The 18,549-nt window shown below is 45.3% G+C and overlaps 1 protein-coding gene across 2 annotated transcripts in view; it reads left to right on the top strand.

Moving 5' to 3' along the window:
• Positions 1–18,549, top strand: part of LOC133353404 (CUB and sushi domain-containing protein 3-like) — a 634,534-nt gene that overhangs the window by 539,911 nt on the left and 76,074 nt on the right. For both annotated transcript variants that reach the window (XM_061569655.1, XM_061569654.1), the window contains exons 46-52: positions 314–427; positions 3,479–3,667; positions 5,369–5,515; positions 8,008–8,196; positions 11,138–11,323; positions 13,799–13,993; positions 17,239–17,412. In XM_061569655.1, the coding sequence (XP_061425639.1) occupies positions 314–427; positions 3,479–3,667; positions 5,369–5,515; positions 8,008–8,196; positions 11,138–11,323; positions 13,799–13,993; positions 17,239–17,412 (1,194 nt within the window). The remainder of the gene's footprint in view (positions 1–313; positions 428–3,478; positions 3,668–5,368; positions 5,516–8,007; positions 8,197–11,137; positions 11,324–13,798; positions 13,994–17,238; positions 17,413–18,549) is intronic.

The raw sequence follows: 18,549 nt of genomic DNA, 5'->3' as shown, positions 1-18,549 counted from the left end.
CCGAACGCGGCTGTCCGAGTTCAATTTCCGCTCACGGACTTATTATCTGAACCGGTCCTGAGCCTCGCTGAAATCGACTCAGCCTAAAAATGAGTACCTGGCGTCGTGTGTAACCATCGCCATTCGTGTGACGAAGGCTGCCCGTCGTGGTTGCTGCCCACCCCATCACCTGCATCGTGCCGGCCTTCACAGGCGCTCGCTAACGGAACTTGCCCCGAAAGCCTCTTAAACCTATTTTCTGGTTGTATTTTATATACAAGTGCTGTACGCACACACACACACACACGTCTCTATGTCTCTCCCGATGATGCAGGTAATATTGTCAAGTACACGTGCCATGCTGGTTTCACGCTCATCGGAAATGAAACGTTGACGTGCCGACTGGATACCCGCCTGCAAGCGAACAGCGCTCCTCCTGCCTGTCAAGGTGAGCGAGTGTCTTCACGACGCCTCCTCTTGGGGCACACACAACAGCGAGTGTTGTGGAGACACCCATCTTGTGTCGTTGTGGTTATCGTTGTTGTTATGGTTGTTGTTATCAACCTGTAACAGGTTGTTGTTGCCAGTCTGTAACGTCCCACTGGAGGGCAAACGCCCCCCCTCCCCCCCCCATTTTCTCTTCTGATCCGTCCTCTGCCCAGTTGCTCCTGCCTAGGTGCAGGCCTCAGAACCCCGTGAGGTCGTCTCGCTGCTCTTACCACGGCTGCACCCGCCACTTTAAATAACCCCCACTCGTTATTTCTACCCCCATCATCTCATGTAAAATGTTACAATTGTTGTAAAGCGTCTTGCAGTCAGGCGCTATGTATAAATCTGGATATGATAGGATCTCCTCCGCTCTCTTCCTCTGCTTCTCTTCCCTTCTGCCTTGGTCTCCAGTCCGCTGCTAGATTTGTCTCTCATCCCTCTGCAGTTGTTCTCACGTTGTGCCGTGACCATTTACGCGAGATTTACTTTTTTTAAATTAACAGCAGCATCGATGAGTTTTTTCATTCTTCATGCCCGAACCTACCTCTTTGACTTAACCCGAACAATACTTTTACGTGTAGATTTAAGACAAAGCCCGTAGCTCTCGTATCGTTTCTTAGTAATGGCCACGTCTGCGGTCTGTAATATAAAACCGTGTAAATATTCCACGTTGTTCTTCTAAGGCAAATCTCAATCCACGAAGTGAAGAACCTCATCTCGGCTCCGCGTAATGAGCAACGTGTGATTGAAGCGTGATTACGGATTCAAAATAATTAAAGGTCACGGTCACACGGCTTCGTGGCGCAACGCAGAGGTGCTGCCCTGGTGACATCACAGGCGAAGTAACTCATCTCCTGGCACAAGGTGGCCGACCCTTGACCCTGGATACATCACGGTGCATTCTGGGAGCTGCTGCTTGACCGTAGGGTGCCTGATATGCAGGAGGTCGTGGGTTCGATCCTGACTCCTGTATATTGGAGTTTGCATGTCCTCTCTCTCCGTGATCGTGTGGATTTTTCTGCGGGTCCTCCGGGTTTTCCCTTCACATTTAGAATCAACGTGCCTTTTAGAGTTCTAAATGTCCACGTGATGATAAGCCACTTGGTTGAGCTATCATTTGTGGTCAGGTCGCGCTTCTGAAAAATAACTATATAGCTCAGTGGGCCTTACCTGGTAAAATAAAAAAAAAACTGAAAAACAACTATATAGCTCAGTGGGCCTTACCTGGTAAAATAAAAAAAAATGTTCAGGTTAGCTTGAAAGAAAAATGTTAAAGGCCATGGCAAAGTTGGAGCCCTGCAATACTTTGCCTTCATTACTGTTGGCAGAACGGCCTCAACTCGAGGGAGCTCTAGAGCATTGCCTCTAGTGAAGGGCATTTGACTGACCCGTTCACACTGATTAGGCATCTTCGAAGAGATGGGAGTGCCCACACTCCGCCCCACCGCAGGTGGGCTGGCGATAGACTGTGGTGTTCTCATTCATCGTGCTGGGCGGACAGAGACGGTGCGTTTAAGAAACTCACAAATTGTGTTGACTGCTGTGCCTGGTCAATGAGCCAGCTGCCTCCGGATGGCGTGTTTAGTGTGCTGACCTGTTACACCGCAGATAATTTTTAAGGTCATAATGGCAGCACACACCCTCTTATAGCCAGCGGTCGTAATTTTAGAGGTTTAATCGTTTAATTTCGTATTTACAGAGGCGCAAATCAACTGCCACATCGCTGTGGATCTATATTGTGTTGATAAAGTAACAAAATAAACCTTTAGGACAGCGAAGGAATGGGTGTGCTCCACAATGGAGCAGTTTGCATGAGGTTGATTAAGTCCTTAACATGCTTTCATGCGGTTAATACGTGGCTCTGCGCTTTAGTGGGGTAACAATTGTCTTGTCAGAGCTGAGAGGCAGCATCACAGGGAACCTGTCTTCATATCCATGTTCACAAATGTGCGTTCATTTCCCATTTTGGTTTGAGTCGCCCATAATTGCAGAAACAAAAAAAATTGAAGCCAAAGTGTCTCCTTTTTCAACTGAATGTCAGATGTTGCGGAGGCAACATCTCGTCTGGTACGCAGGCAGTCGTGGATGTGTTTCCTCTATAAGGAATTGTCATTGTAAAATGTCTTCTTCTTCCACGCTGTCCTTGCCAACCTTCTCCACACTGCCCTGTCCTGCGCCATCTCTCTTACCGCTCCTCGGGCCACCGTGTCCGATGGCACCACATTGCCCCCACCTCTTTTTCTGCCTTCCTCTTGATCTTTTTCCTTCCACTTGCATCACTTGCACCTTCTAACCTACATACTGTTCCTGTTGTCTCTCCAAATGACCGAACCACACCAGCCTTTTTCTCTCTCATCTTCTCTGTGATTTCTACCACCTTGAGTCTTCCTCTGAAAAAAAATAACACAGCGTTTACTGAAAAGAAACGCACACTTGATGCCTATCTGAATGCAGATTCACATCATCACCCCGCACAGAAATCATCTCTCATCAAGACACATACATCGGGCTAAAACAGTGTCAGATGGTGAAAGTCTGAGGGGAGAGATTATAAATGTTGTGGATTTACTCTCCAACACACCGGTGGGCTGAAGTAGTAACTTATTGGCGCGTTGTTTACGTGACAAACCTTACTGGCTGTGTCGGGTGGTGGAGGGTTACGACACATTTATACTTACACGATCTAACTCAAAAACCTTTTTTTTTTTTTTTTTCTTCTTGTTTCTTTCGGTAAAGTCATATTCTTGGTTCTTTCGGTAACGTCACGTAGAAGGGAAATAATAAAATAATAAAAATTAAACATAAAATTAAATGCTCACGACGTTTCGGCCACAACACAAGCAGTCGTCCTCAGGTGAAGAACAGAGCTGTCGTACGGCTGCTTGCTTTGTGGCCGAAACGTCGTGAGACTTTTATTTTATGATGTTTATTTTTATTATTTCCCTTCTACGTGACTTTACCGAAAGAACCAAGAATATGTAACGCAAAGTAACGCGTGTCTTCGCTGTAGCGCAATGTCCGCAGGGTGAATTTCGAAAGGATTCCACGGGTGTGATCTTGAGCCCGGACTTCCCAGCCAGCTACCCGAACTACCAGACCTGCACTTGGACGATCGTCGTGGAGAAGGGGTACAACTTGTCTCTGCTGATTGACTTCTTCGAGAGTGAGAAGCAGTACGATGAGCTGGAGATGTTTGACGGTGAGTGCTTGCTAAAAAATGAAGCATTGAAAGTTTTAACTAGTTTTTTTAAATTAGTATTATCATAATATGTAAAATAAAAATCACAATCTTCTGTATAGATAGATACCTTAATCTCTATGTATATATCTATGTATATCTCAAAAACCTCTGTGGTACTTTCCAATAAGGTAGAAAGCTGAAATTTGGTACACATGTAGCTTTTAGGAAGCCAACAACAGGAACAATCTGAAAATCCAAGATTTTTCATTGTAAGGTCTCCAAGATTTTAAGTGCCCCATAAACATGTTTGTGCCTGTCATTCAGAATCCTTAAAATATATATGATTTAAGGTTTTTTGTTAAACAGCAATTAAAATTCAAGCGAAAGCAATTGTTTTATCTTTTATTGTTTTTGAGATATTTCGGATCAAAGCAGTTTTAAATGAAAAAATTGGCATTTTATGATGTTCGAATCTGAATAATAAAAAACGGTCAAAGATAGGAGTTTCCCTTGAAGAGTATTAAGTTAATTAATTTAAATTAAAAATTTAGTTCTTTCTCATAAAAAAGATCGGAATCTTTAATTTGAGCGGTTTTCGATGGGTACGTCTTTAAATATAACAAGTTGAAACAAGTCGTCAACAATTTTATTTTTTGGCAGAAAAATACAAATGTTTTAAGTAGTTAGTGTCTGATCATAGATACAAATTGTTAAATAATCATTTCAGGCAAATTATTATTATATTCATTGAAAACGTTTACTTGACGAAGACAGGCTTCATGAATTAGTTTCACAATAACGAATAACCAAAATATTATTCTATCGGGAACCAAAAAATAATGGAAATTATGTGCCCAAAAGACAAGTGATCCTATCTTTGGTTCATTCGGTAAAGTCACGTATGGATCATTGCAGTCACGAAAACTTCAGATCTAGATTGATCCTATCATATAATAATATATATATTTTCATATTAAGAACTCATAATATTAGTTCTTATTCAGGATTGAGATGGGTCACGGGCATAGCAAGACCACGTGAGATGATAACTATGTCGGTTATAATAATGTTTATTAGAGTGTATTCTTTTTGTTTCACAATTGAAATGTTTATAACTTGTTATATGTGATATGTATCTTTAATTGCGTGGCAATCTTTTCTCAAATTCTTTGGATAATGGATAATGCAATTTGGTCGTCGTTATTTTGCTGCACGTATTTTAAACCAGATCTTATTCATGGTCTCTTACCTGGCTGCAAACGAAGGCCATATATCTATTTTATATAACGCGTAATATGTGCATATAGAGTGCGCAAAATCATATCGGCTGAATCCCCATTAAAATGCAATGTATTCCAAGTTGCATTTATAAAGTATACGAGAACTCTGGTCATTCTCACAGCGGCTTCTGGCTAACCATCAAACAATGACGATCACTGCATCGCGCGCTTTCAGATGCGCTTCTGTGGCCTTCTGTAAGGTTTTTCCTTCTGATATTCGGAAGCCACTGGAGCTATGCACTTTTAAATTTAGATTTAAATCTCATTTCTTCAGAACTGCTTTTTGTGTTTAGATTGTTGTCCTTTCCCCGCACCTCCGATTAGTGCGGTTGCCTACGTACGGAGTAAAAGAAGTTCGAAATACATGCAAGATTCTGTGAAGACTATAAGGGAGATCTTTGTCTTGTGCGTGTGTGTGTCTGCGTGTGCCTGTGTGCAGGACCCACCAATCAAAGTCCCCGTCTCCTAACCCTGAGTGGCAACATCTCATCCCCAATTAGCGTGAGGAGCAGGGGCCACCAGGTTCATGTGCGCTGGTCCACAGACCAAGCCACAAGCAGACGGGGATTTAAATTACAATACGGAGGTACAGACGTGACATATGTTAATTAAAGGAGGCAAATATGCGTTCGGTTTCGTTCTGTGTAATGCTCCGGTCGTATTCTACGGCTGCCCGTGACTGGCTGGGACTTACGATATTCTGCAGGGTACGCAGTGTGACTTGAAAGCAGAAATACAGCAGTTGCAGCAGAGAAACACATAAATGCTGCATCATCATAATATATGCAGCAAGGGACGACATATACCCACTGATAAAAAATATATATATCAAGATACTACCATGGTCTAATGGTTAGTACACTGGACGTCAGCCTTAGGCATTCTGAAAAATGCAGGCTGGAAACCTTTAACAACACACACACACACAAAGGTGTGCATCACTGCACGTACGGTAGGCTAGGCAGTCTTATCCAGACCACCAGCTTCTTTAGCCCACCAACGCGACGAGTCGGGAACTTCTCAAACGGAGCCATCCCAACCGACAGCAGCGAACGTTCATGACTGCACTGTGTTGATGGGTCATGAATGAGGGAAAACCCGGTATACAGTTGTCTTTGTTTTTACTGTCCACATGTTCAGTTATTTTTAGCTGTTGGTCTGGATAAGGCTGAGAGCCTTTTGTAAATGTGTAATGGATTCAACTGAGTCGCAGATGTAGACTTTGAGGCAAAACATGTATTCAGTTCCAACACACGGGGTAACTTTCCCCTTAACAGAATAGCAACCTATGGTGGTGACCACCAGGCTAACTACACTAGTTACAACATAACTGCTACTACGGACCGGGACCAACAGCTTTGTCCCAGGTCCACGTGTTGGAGACTCGTTCAACGGAGAACGTAGACGAAGGTTTCTTCCAGGATTAACAACGACCCTGGTCCCTCTCGAGACCCGGATTATATTCTCTGTGGCGTGGTTGGCTCCGCCCTTGGCCACGACCACCTTCCAGAATCCTCGGGAAGGATCTGGGTCCCAACCACGTGACCACCCCTAGCCCCCTCTTGGGGCCCCTTTGTAGACTTACCTGGTCACGTGTCTTCTCAGGTCAACCAGAGTGCCATGGCCTCGAGTAACCTCATCCTTCGGCCGGCACTCACACAACCTGTCCTGTAGGGTTGGCACTGCACGCAAAGCGTAGTGCCATCCAGCGCTATCATTCAGCGCTCACCGGGCCCCTCTAGGGCCGGTACTGCACCCAGCATGTTGACATCAAGCGATGTCACTACAAATGCAATGCACACCTTTTTGTATGTTCTTAAATGTATCTTATGCGACGCTGATAGTGAATCAAGTGTGTAAATCTATGCTCGTGGGCTTTCCAGTTATTTATTTTATTTCTTCTAAGGCATTTAGAGGTACGGATGTTTTACCTCGAGCATGCAATGTTTAAATAACAATAATAAGTTACCTGAAGTATCTTGTTACCGCCATGCAATACCTTGAGGTACTTCGAGTAAAATTGCATATTTATGATTTAGCAAAATAGCACTGGTTGTCATGAGGAAAGACTGGTCGCAGCCTAAAAGTACGTGACATTTCTGTTCTGGCTCAGGCTAATGTACAGAAAAGATTGTTTTGTATGAGCGAACACTGCCTTTTGACCTAATCATTTTAGTTAACCTAGTTATTCTAATACGTTTCTCACACCGAAATCTGTAGGCGTTTCACATTAGTGCATAAAACTCACTCGGAAGTGGGGCATGATTTTAATTTTACCCGCCACGTGGGAGACATGCTTTAAAAATGACATAGCAGAGCTAAAACATTAAGTTTCCCTGGTGAGCTGTGAGCCGTTAAACAGTCGGGTGTGTAGGGATTTTGTGAAGCTTCATTCTCATTTCTGTCACGCGTGTATTCCCTCACGCCACCCGACACTGCCGTCAGCAGGCTTATATACTCCAGCAAGCAATAGACAGCGGATATCGAGGGGACACGCAAAGCAATGTTTAAAATAATTTCTTCATATCCATGTCTGTTTTGATCACTGCGCTGGATGGGTTAGCATTGCGTGGAACGTTGGGCAAAGCAGTTCACAAATTGTGCTACAATCTCAGTGACCCATTGTCACGGCGACCATCATTTCACGAGCGGTGTCTAAAACGGTTCTGGGCTTCCTCTAGCTCAGCTCAGCCTTAAATGTGTGCCTGCTGTGGTAGACTTGGGGGGGGGGGACAAAGCTGTCCCGATGATGTTTTCCGGTCACACTACTGCTTCGTGCGCCGTGCCGCTGCAATAGACGCTTACTATAACAATCCTTGCTGGAGCGCTCTGTACGACTACACGGGGGATCTTTGTGTGTATGTGTGTGCACTAGGTCGACTCAGCCTCAAATGAGTACCTGGTGCGGTGTGTAGTAAACATCGCCACTCGGGAGACAAAGGCGGCCGGGCGTGGTGCTGGCCACCCACCCCCTCGTGTGCCGTGCCGGCCTTCATAGGTGCTACTTGCTAATAGCACTTGCCCCAACAGTCCGTTAAGGCTATACAGGGAATTTTTGTCTTTATGTGTGTGCACTAGCTGCGTACTGCAGCACACCAGCTGCACCGCGGCAAGGGAGTGTGCAGAGCCAGACGGGGGGACATGCGGGCGCCGTCGTGCGCTGGGCCTGCCACCCCGGGTACCGCATGATTGGCCAAAGTGCCGCCACCTGTCGCCGATCGCCAGCCGGCTGGCACCTGTGGGACGCGCCGGTGCCTGCGTGTCAGGGTAAGTGATGGGCGAGGTGCGCTCCAGAAGTCAACGCGCGACTCGTTTGGATCGCGGTTGGGCCGTTCCGTGTAAGTGTAATGCGCATGCAAAATATGGACGTGCAGGGGGACATTGAACTGTGAGTTTTTTTCCAACATTTTTGTTTTCATTTGTTTAGATATAGGTTATTATAATTTTTTTTTATGAATGGATAGAAAGTGCCGGAGTTCACGCACCCTAACCGACCTGCCGCATTGGTTTGTTCGATTTACCCATGGTGTTGACCCGCAAGTATGAAAACTGTTCAATTAATTGGGACCTTTTTATGAGAATATCTTTTGTTTCAACTTGTTCTAACGTATTCCAATTGTCGGTATCAACGTCACGAGACAAAGGGATCCTCCATTGAGACATGTCGCAGAGCAGTGCGCCCTGTGTTTCATAGAATGACGCAGAAGAGTTTCCACGCGAACCGTTCCCAAAAAATCCACAGTCGGAAATACAAATTCGGTGAAAATCTAATATTTTTATATTTGTGCAGCCATTTTGTGGCCGAGCTCTAACCATCAAGATTCTACAATTTGATGACCCGGTTTATCACAAGCGTCAGTGCTCTGACTTCTGCATCACTTTGCCAGCCCGAACTAACTTCAAGTGGTTTAATACAGGAATGCATTGTTACTCACAATCGAATGATTGCAATTTGAATACCGGTTTGCAGCCGACTGGGCCAATCCTCCCTCCTGGGTCAATAAAATGGGTGCTATTTAGTGGACTGTCAACAGTTTCCATCTGGAAAACTCTACCACCCTCTCATAGGAATGTGGCATTTCCACTTCTGGTTATGAGATACCAATAGATATGAGTGCTGTACCTGTGCACATGTGAGCAGAGAGAGATTTGACATTTTCACTTTCATTTACAGCCGTAGCTCTACAGCTAATTGTTAATCTGTGTTGTACCATGTCTTGTTTAAATCCCTCCAGTTCATGAGCTGTCTGTTAGATTTATTTAGAGCATTCATCTCCCTGCATTCTCTATCAGAGTTTCATATTTGAGAAGTAATTATTTCTCAAGCAACGTGAAATGCCATGAAGCAATGCATCATTGTCGCGTTCCTAATACGCTGAGTAATATAATATTTACAAAGCTGATTATGTGCTTAATTAGCTTTTAATATTAATTAGATTTGCATCATGGTGAGAACAATTCGGTATGCGATCTGTTTTACGTTTCGGCGTACAGAGAAATTTTCCCATTAACCCTGACCTTGGAATTATTAAATACTCTCTTATAATAATGGTTTAGAGTTTGTTCTCATCAAGGTTTAAGTTTACTTGCGAATTTAAAGTTATTTTGTTGAAAGTAAAATCGAAAGTATGTAAGCAGTTGTGTTGATATATTTTAAATATGCTATGATGTGTTTGACCAAAAGTAGCGTAACGCTTCTCCAAGCGGTCTTTCCTGAGAAAGGCATTCCTCTACTCTCGTGCAATTATTTTGTCTTCACTCGGCCACTTTTTTATCAACACGATTTTCATTCAAAATTGGAATATTAAAAAAAAATATATATATTTTTTGTAAATTGTATGCAGCCGATTCCCGACAAAAACTCGCCCATTCCACCACTTCCCTTGCCACGATTGTTGGATGTCCAAATGTGGGCTGTGGTGCGTGAGTGGATCCAGTGATGACAGAGAGTTCCTGCGACTGTGCGGGATTGTGATTTTGGGGGCATGGCCCGGGGGACGGATCACTGAGAGGCCTGCTCAGTCTGCAAAAATCCACGTGCGCATGCGGCTCTTCCATTCCACAACATTCTTGTTTTACGCATTTGTACTTGTAGAGAAGAGGTGAGCAATTCATGATAGTTACTTCGATATTGGGATGATTTATGTGCTGTGTTAATTTGCATGTATATTGTCCTCAAGTTATTATATAACTTGGCTTTGAGTAGTTTTTTTTTTATCGTGTGCAAATTTGTTGCACTTGATAGCCAATATAACCAATGGTACGTGGGAAAATAACGTGGTATGTATTGGTACAATGATTATTAGCACATCATGCGTAATCCAAATCACGCTTTTATTAATTCATAACTTTTATTGGGCTTTAGTGTTCTTTACAAATTTTCAGAGGCGGGGGTGGGGGGGCACTTTAGCCAATAAGACATCATCAGTGCGAGGGCCGCCACACATTTGAAACCATTGTGGGTTTTTACAGCAACACGATAATGATGATGGGGGGATGTGTTGCACATTTGTGCATTGTAGGGGGCGGTGGCGCACGTCAGGGGCCCGCACTAAAAGGCAACAGGGGGCCGCCAATGGCCCACGGGGCCTTGCAATGAAGACCACTGAGCTTGAGGGAGCTGTCAAGAGTTTGACTCTCGAGAGCTCCCTCTAGTGGAGGCCCTTCCATAAGCGGTGGCATGAGCGAGCAACTGCAGGGCTGCACATTTGCCTTATATTTACTGCCCCACGTGCAATGTCTCCACACCCGCACAGCACTCCTGCAGAACGATCTCATCCTATAATATTCATGTATGTATGTTGAACTTCTTTCGCCAACCGCGCTAAATGGAGACGCGGGGGGAAGGACAACAAACGACAACACAAAATGCAGTTATCAAGAAATTCGTTTTCAATCTAAATTTAAAAGTATAAAGCTGCCAGTGGCTTCATAACATCGTTAGAAAGGGCGTTCCAGACGGCCACGGAAGCGCATCTGAAAGCGCGCGACGCATTGGCCGTCTTTGTTCAATGGCCAGCCAAAATCCGCTGCGAGGATGACCGGAGCTCGCGGGATGGTTTATGCTCCTTGTCGAGATCAGCAAGGTGTTGTGGTAGTGGTTGAGATAAAGAGTGTGGTTATTATTACTAAAAGTCGTGGTGTATACGATGAAGGAGTGGAACTTTTTGAATTTGCCGTCGTTTGTCGTTCATTTCCCGGGTTGCAGCCATTTCATGCAGGGTGCCACGGCCCCCAGCAGATGGCACAGTGGTGGGCCGTGAGCTGGTGGTTGGCGCTCGTGTGGAGTACCGATGCCGACCGGGCTACAGCCTGGCTCCAGATGAAACGGCGTTCGCTGTGTGCCAGAGCTCGGGCAAGTGGAGCAACTTGAACCAGCCTCCGAGCTGCAGAGGTGTGATGCACTAATCAGAATCATAATCAGAATATGTATTCATACTGGAAGAATCCCATGAGCTATTACGCTATTTTAACTGATGTCCAGTCGGGGCGAGAAAGAACGTTACAGCTACAAACAGTACAAAAACATGACAGCGCAAAGTACAAGAAAGGTAAACAAATCACCCATAAACATACAAATGAAACTAAACCATCCCCATCCTACCAGGCAAAGCCCACTGAGGTATTAACTTATTTTTCAGAAGCGACCTCGCCATTAATGATAGCCCAACAAATTGCCCCATCCTTTGGACGTTTATAGCACTAATAATAATAATCTAATCTCAAGCCAGCCACGAGACCACCCCCCTCGTCAACTCGTGTGTACAGTTGTGCATGCGGTTGAGTGTGTGCATTGAAGCTTGCCCACCTCTAAGGTACAAAAACAACCGGAACATTTTGTTGGAATAAGATTATCTCACAGTAATAGAAGACGAAATGCATTGTCCTTAGTGGTGCTTTACTCCATAATACAGGATTTTTGGGTTAGATCGCGTAAATATATTAACGTGTCGTTAAACCTGCCACCACCCTATGAAGATATTTGCAATTACTAGCGACACGTCATACTCAGATTGTAAATGTTGTGGCTTTGCTCCTCAACACACTGGTGTATTGTACTAGTGATGAATTGGCATGTTCTGTTTACGTGACAAACTAATTTGCTGTGTCGGGTGGTGGCGGATTTAACGACATATTTATATATTTACGCGATCTTACCCAAAAAACCTCTATTTTGGATGATATTGGTCGCGAAAGCCTACGTGTTAAACTGGTGTATTAATGATAAGCAACTTAAAAAAAGAACAGAAATTTTAATGTGCTGGGAAAGAATTGACAGGTGCCAATCCTAATGTGTTGTGATTGTGCGCTTCAGTATCTTGAGTGGCAGTGACGAATTAGCTCAGGCACTGCACTACGAGCCCAGCCACTTGGGGTTAATCTCCAGTCATGCACGTGATCGGTGGACAGTGGTATCTGCATCTATCTAGGGCAGCGGTCCCCAACCTTTTTGACACCAGGGACCGGTTTCGTGGAAGACAATTTTTTCACGGACCGGGGGGGGGGGGGTCATCATTGGGTCTTTCCCCCTTTTGAAATAAGCTCTCCAGCGACGTTTGTTTTTTACTAATTTTGACTAGGGGTCAGCTTGTGGGCTTACCAAAATCGTGACTGAGACAAGTGCGCAGTGCGGGAAAGAAGCGTGGATGGAAGTGGTAAATAAAATAATGGGGCCGGGTTCCACGCGCGGACTCACCGCTCACCTCCTGCTGTGCGGCCCGGTTCCAAACAGGCCACAGACCGGTACCGGTCCGCGGCCTGGGGATTGGGGACCCCTGATTTCGGGCCTCTGCTAGTGTGACCCAGCCTTAAAATGCGTACAATATCTATTACGGTTACAAAGCTAATGGGGCCTTAATAGGTGCTCACTAAAAACCGTTGCCTCTATGGTTGAATAGTTTTATTTCCAAAATATTTGTGACTTAATTTTATTCGCAGGCTCTCATCACTGATATTATTCATAATCAGTCTCCAATGGGTTGGATCTCACGTGATAGCTGAACTTTTGCTCACACCCGATGACGCTGGTTGTAATCTCGATCGAAAACGTCATGCAAAGTTGTCAACATTTTTCTAACCTTTTCAACATTGCTGAAAAACCAAATCAAGTGGCACTCTTTGCCCGCGTTGGATTGCGCAGGATTATAGACGTTTTACCTGCACGATTTTTACTAAAAAGAAACGTTATGAATCGTGAGTGTTGCTCACTTGATCCAAACCTGAGTGATGATGGGCAGTCAACCCACAACCAGGATTTGAACTCACAACCTTCTGAATGTGAGTCGAGCTCTCTTCGACGGCGGCATCCCTGAGCTGAATTTTTGTAACTCGTGGCCAACATAAAATTATTAATTGCCAGTTATGCAACGGCCAGTGGTGTTTCTTTCTAAATCAATGCCTCCCTCTAAAGGACACCCTGAGAAAGCCTCTCTAGGGGAGATATTTGGCCTGCTCTTCCCTGCCAGACCTCTTGGAAGAAGAGATGGGAGCGGTCCGTACTTTACTCCACTACACGCGACCTGCCGATCAACTATCACAATCATAATCGTTATTTAGACTGCAGGAATTTGATGAGCTATGATGCTCTTTTTTTCATTGATGTCCAGTATGGGCGGGTCATCTTACTGCGGTGTACCCATGATACAGCTGGGGCTGTGTTCCGGTAGCTTTATGTCAACGAGAGAAACCCTAGACCGGGTTCAACTTAGGTAATCCTCATCAGCACAGTTTGGCCTGTTACGTAACCACCTTGTTCCGAGTCACATTCATTGACCCCGTCTGCCTCAAATGGCATGGTTTATCTCCGAGGTGCACGACTAACACGAGTGTGTGCTAATCATCTACCCCACCCCCCCTTCTCCCGTTACAGTGACAATGTGCCAAAGGCTCGACAGCTTTTCTCTCAAGAATGGAGAGTGGAGATATTTGGGCGAGAGCAGGAATTCCTACGGGACACAAATCCTGTTCACCTGCAAAGCCGGATACCACCTGAAGGGACCCAGAGTCATCACCTGCGGAATGAACGGGTCCTGGAACTGGGACAACGACAGGCCGTATTGCGAAAGTAAGTGCTGCCCCTTCCTTGATCACGCCGCTTGCCTGTCAGCGTCGTGGAGTGTCACTCGCCTGTGCTTATTAAAATGTAAAGGAGGGCAGCATATTGCAGCCACAGTGGGGTTCTAATTACCGTGAGTGTGTACCCCATGCCACGAACGCATCGCTAATGATTTATGTTTGCAAAATGTGCGTGCCCATCTCACTTAATCGACTGGAGCCTAAAGTTGCCGCGTGAAGATTAAAAGAGTCAAGTAAATCTCAGCACCTCTGCTCGATTGATGAATGCGGCAGTGCTCATCTCCCTTGGTGGCCTTGAGCCAGTGGTGGCAGTTCACATTTGCATGATGGAAGCCAGCATCCCTACGTGACAATCACTGTTGACATCTCATTTTAATGACACAGGAGAAATCACCGCATGGGACAGTGTAGACGTACCTGACAACATGGGCTGTTGCAATCGTACGTACACAGGTAGTCCCCGAGTTATGATGGTCCGACTTACAATATTTCGATCTTACGATGGCGATAGCGATACGACAAAATTGCCATCAACAACCTAACAACGTTCAAGTATGCAGACGACGGACAGAATCTTGGTGAGTACAGTACAATAGGATACGTTACGATACGTTCAATGCTTGTATGATATGTAGCTTTAGCGATTTCATTTTAAGGTTACCACTATACGATACGTTCAATGCATGTTAAAAGCTTTTATAGCAGATAGAAATGTTTTCTGAAAAAACTTTCTATTAAATTGCAGTTCATATAGGTAGGCTAAGAATTGACCTTGTTTTTTTTACTTTACATTTTACTGCGCAATACAGTATTGTAATTAATAAATACATACAGTATATATAGTTTATACAGTACGGTATTGTAAATTGCTCTGTTTTGCTAAATTATCACCATTCTTTAAGACTCCTGGGTAGGCTAGGCCATCTTCGACTTACGATATTTTCGACTTACGATGGGGTAGTCGTAACGCATCTCCATCGTAAGTAGAGGACGACCTGTAATATCCTTCAAAACATGTGAAACTAAGACAAACATTTTTTTCTGCCAGGTAAGACCCACTGAGCTATATAGCTCTTTTTTGAGAAGCTACCTGGACACAAATGACTGACAATCATGGGTTGACTCAGCCCATCACTCCGTCAGGATTTCTATTACATGTACACATTTGTGGTAGGTCAACGGTGGTTGTCTTCAGCCAACACTGAGCCCATTCACTTGGGGTCGCCAATGCAGATGTCTGGGTACTGCGGTGGTGAGATGTTAACTCCCTTGCCTGGTATGCAGGAGATTGTGGGTTCGATTCCGACTGACATTGGGAGTTTGTGTGTCCTCCCCGTGGTCGCGTTGATTTTTCTCTGGGTCCTCCGGTTTTTCCCTGCACATGTAGAATCACGTGTTTAAAGTATTTGGCTGCTAGAAATGATTAGCCACTTCGTTGAGCTATCATTTATTGCCAGGTTACTTCTGAAAAAGAGCTACATAGCTCGGTGGACCTTATCAGGTCATATAAACAATTGTTTAGTTCAGATGAGAATTATTGCATGCTGACGTGAACGTTAAAGACACTTTAAGTTTGAGCTTACATTGTTAAGACTATCAAGCCGACTGTCATCCCTAGCCACACTGTGATACATGCAACTGGCTCACCACCTTAATCTGCGTAAAAGGCTGCAAAATTAAACGCGTTCAACTTGGTGGTCGTTTCCCTCTGCTTCTCCCCCCACCCTTAGTCTGGAAATCCCTTCCCGCAGCCACCTGTGCTATGGGGGGGGGGACCCCCCTGCCCATGTTCAAGTTCATGACTGGCAGCCACCCCCTCACCCCCTCTCTCTGCCTCTCTGTGGAATGAATCATGACCACTGTTCCCGTGCAGCGCCTTCAAATGCGGTTCCTTTTTAGACGCTGCGTAAAATCCGACTTGCATTCAACGGCGAAAGGGCCACTGTGAAGAAATTAAGATTCAGGGCTGCAATTGCAGGCAGTGCAGTGGTTTTTTTTTTTGTTGCGGAGTGTTATCACAGCCATGCGGATTCGTTCGAGATTGATGGCTGTGATTGGTATTCTGATGTCTTTATCCATTAAAGCCATTCATGGGCTTCCCAATGAAGGACACTAACCCCCCCCCCCCCCCCCGCGTCACTCACTTCTGTGTATTATTGTTGTAAGGATAAACGGCACGCTTTTGCTTTAGTTTCAGGAGAAACCGTTATGCATTGTGTATGGCATATGCAAATGTGTAAGTAAATGAATGGTTGTACATACATACGTTTGAATATGCACATCACATATATAAATGCAATTATACACTGAATACATGCAGGTGCAGTTTTCGAAGCACGATTTTTTATATAATTGTTTTCTGATTAATTAATTCAATATCATGCGATATTTGGGGTTTTTCTTCTAAGTAATGAAATTTGATCGCTTGATTACTTCTCGGATTATATTCTTTAAATACACATTCATTCGGTTGACTTATTCTCAAAGATAACAACACCCGTGGTATTATTTTAGGCGCTCCTGCCCGATGCGTTTGCCACCGCCGTCCTCATTGTCACCCAAACCGCTCGCAACCATCGTTTACAAAATGTTAACGTTTTTTGGTTGTTGAATCACTTCAAATTAAAACCAATGACTTAATCAATCGTAAATAATCACCCAGCCCCACGCTAAGTAACAGATGACCATTTCCTGTATTCATCAATATGATTGCAGTAATGCATTTACTCCCCATAATTGTCTTTTCGTGTGCATACACATGAAGACAAAGATCCTTGCGTAGGGGCAACTGGATTGTGTGGCCAGTAATATGCCGGGCCACCTTTGTCTCTCAATGCTGCTATTCACACACCACACCGCTACTAATTTAAGGCGAGGCGGACTTAGTTGTAGGTCTGCAACAGGATCTGATAACCACGTGCCGCTGCTGTTTTTCATTACTGGAAATCGAACTCGGGTAACTGGGATCAGAGCACAGTGCACAAATCAATGCAGGAGCCCCTCGGCAATGCCGGGCTCACAGCTCTCACACGGCTACTGTGAGCCTCCTTAGGTCACTCAGCCGGCGCGCAAAGAACCGGGGGGCCCTTTAACGCGTACTCCAAAAACGGTCGAGCGTACGTTACTAACGCACTCGACACGAAGCGACGCAACGTTACACGTCCCCCCCCCCCTCCCGTACGCTCCAGCTCTTGTCTTCTTTCTTCTCCCACTGCCGCCTTCCCCTGAACGCAGTAATATCGTGCGGCGAGCTGCCGACGCCTCCCAACGGAAACAAAATCGGCACCCAGACCTGGTTTGGCTCCACGGCCATTTTCACGTGCAACTCGGCCTTCACGCTGGTGGGCTCGCCCGGGCGTGAGTGCCTCGCCAGCGGCCTCTGGAGTGGCGTGGACGCCTCGTGCATCGGTAATGAGCGCCTGACGGCGGGAGAGGGTGGTGGTGGGGTGGGGGGTGCCTCGCCCTTTCTCGTGTGCCGGCCAGTCGCTGCCCCTCGACCTTGCGACTGCACGCAGCTGCCCGTCCGGTTGGTGACACGGAGACAGCGCTGCGCTTTGGGTTACCACCTGTCTCTGTTTTCCCAAGATCGTGGCTCGTTTTGAGGAACGCTCAACACATCTCCAATTATCGCGATTGTGTGTATATGTATATTTAACTTCTTTCGCACCGTGCGTAGTGAGCTGTGCTAATCGGAGGTGCTGCGTACGCTGCGAAAGAAGTTCAACACACATATGATAACACCATGGCCTTAGGAGAAAGCAAATATTTAGTCGGTGATATTTTGGGACAATGGCCCATTATTGTCCGAAATATCGCTTATTATATATTTTATATGAAATTTATACATTGTTTCATGTTCAGGACACAGTGTTATTGACTGATGCGTTGAGTTCATTTGTTAATTGTGCTTGTGCACCACTGCCAGCGCAGGAGCAGCAGCAGCATCGCTAAATAATGTATCATCTTTGAGGTGTGGTCGCCCTGGGAAATGTTTACATTTCAGAATGATTACTTTGAAGAATGACACCTAGACGTGTGATTCTCCCCTCTTCCGGCATTGTGAGATATTCTTGTTCCCGTTATATATTCCAATTTTCTGTACCTCGGAGGTAGCAATCCAATCTCTGCAAGATAAATATTTGGTTGTGTCATGTCAAATTTACTCAAAAGTACAACTTGCACAGTGTTGGAAATCGCAACTGTCCCACCGTGGGGTCAATCTCGCCATACAAGTAGGCGACCACCGCCACTTCTCACAAACTGCCGCGAACGAACTCCATTGACGCGGAAGGGAAGCGATGAGTTGGATCCGACCAAGGGATTTGATCTCGCAGACCATCCATTTGGTGTCGTGCATTCGAGCGAAGCGCCGGCCTTCCATGCTCGAGCCACAGTGCAGCCCTGGTCGGATGGGCGAGAACCATTTTGTGAGACATCAACAGTGGGGGTCATCGAATGGCGAGGGTAGACCTTGCCATGGCAGTCCTGGAATGTGGAATTCCCACCGCTGAATTGTGGCTTGCCGGAGGAAATAGCTGCCACCCT

The sequence above is a fragment of the Lethenteron reissneri genome, chromosome 43 (genome assembly GCF_015708825.2).
Source record: "Lethenteron reissneri isolate LAM-NWPU_2019-01 chromosome 43, ASM1570882v1, whole genome shotgun sequence".
NCBI classification, from domain to species: domain Eukaryota; kingdom Metazoa; phylum Chordata; class Hyperoartia; order Petromyzontiformes; family Petromyzontidae; genus Lethenteron; species Lethenteron reissneri.
Note: the sequence above shows the minus strand (reverse complement) of the source record. Positions and strands in the feature narration are given on the sequence as shown.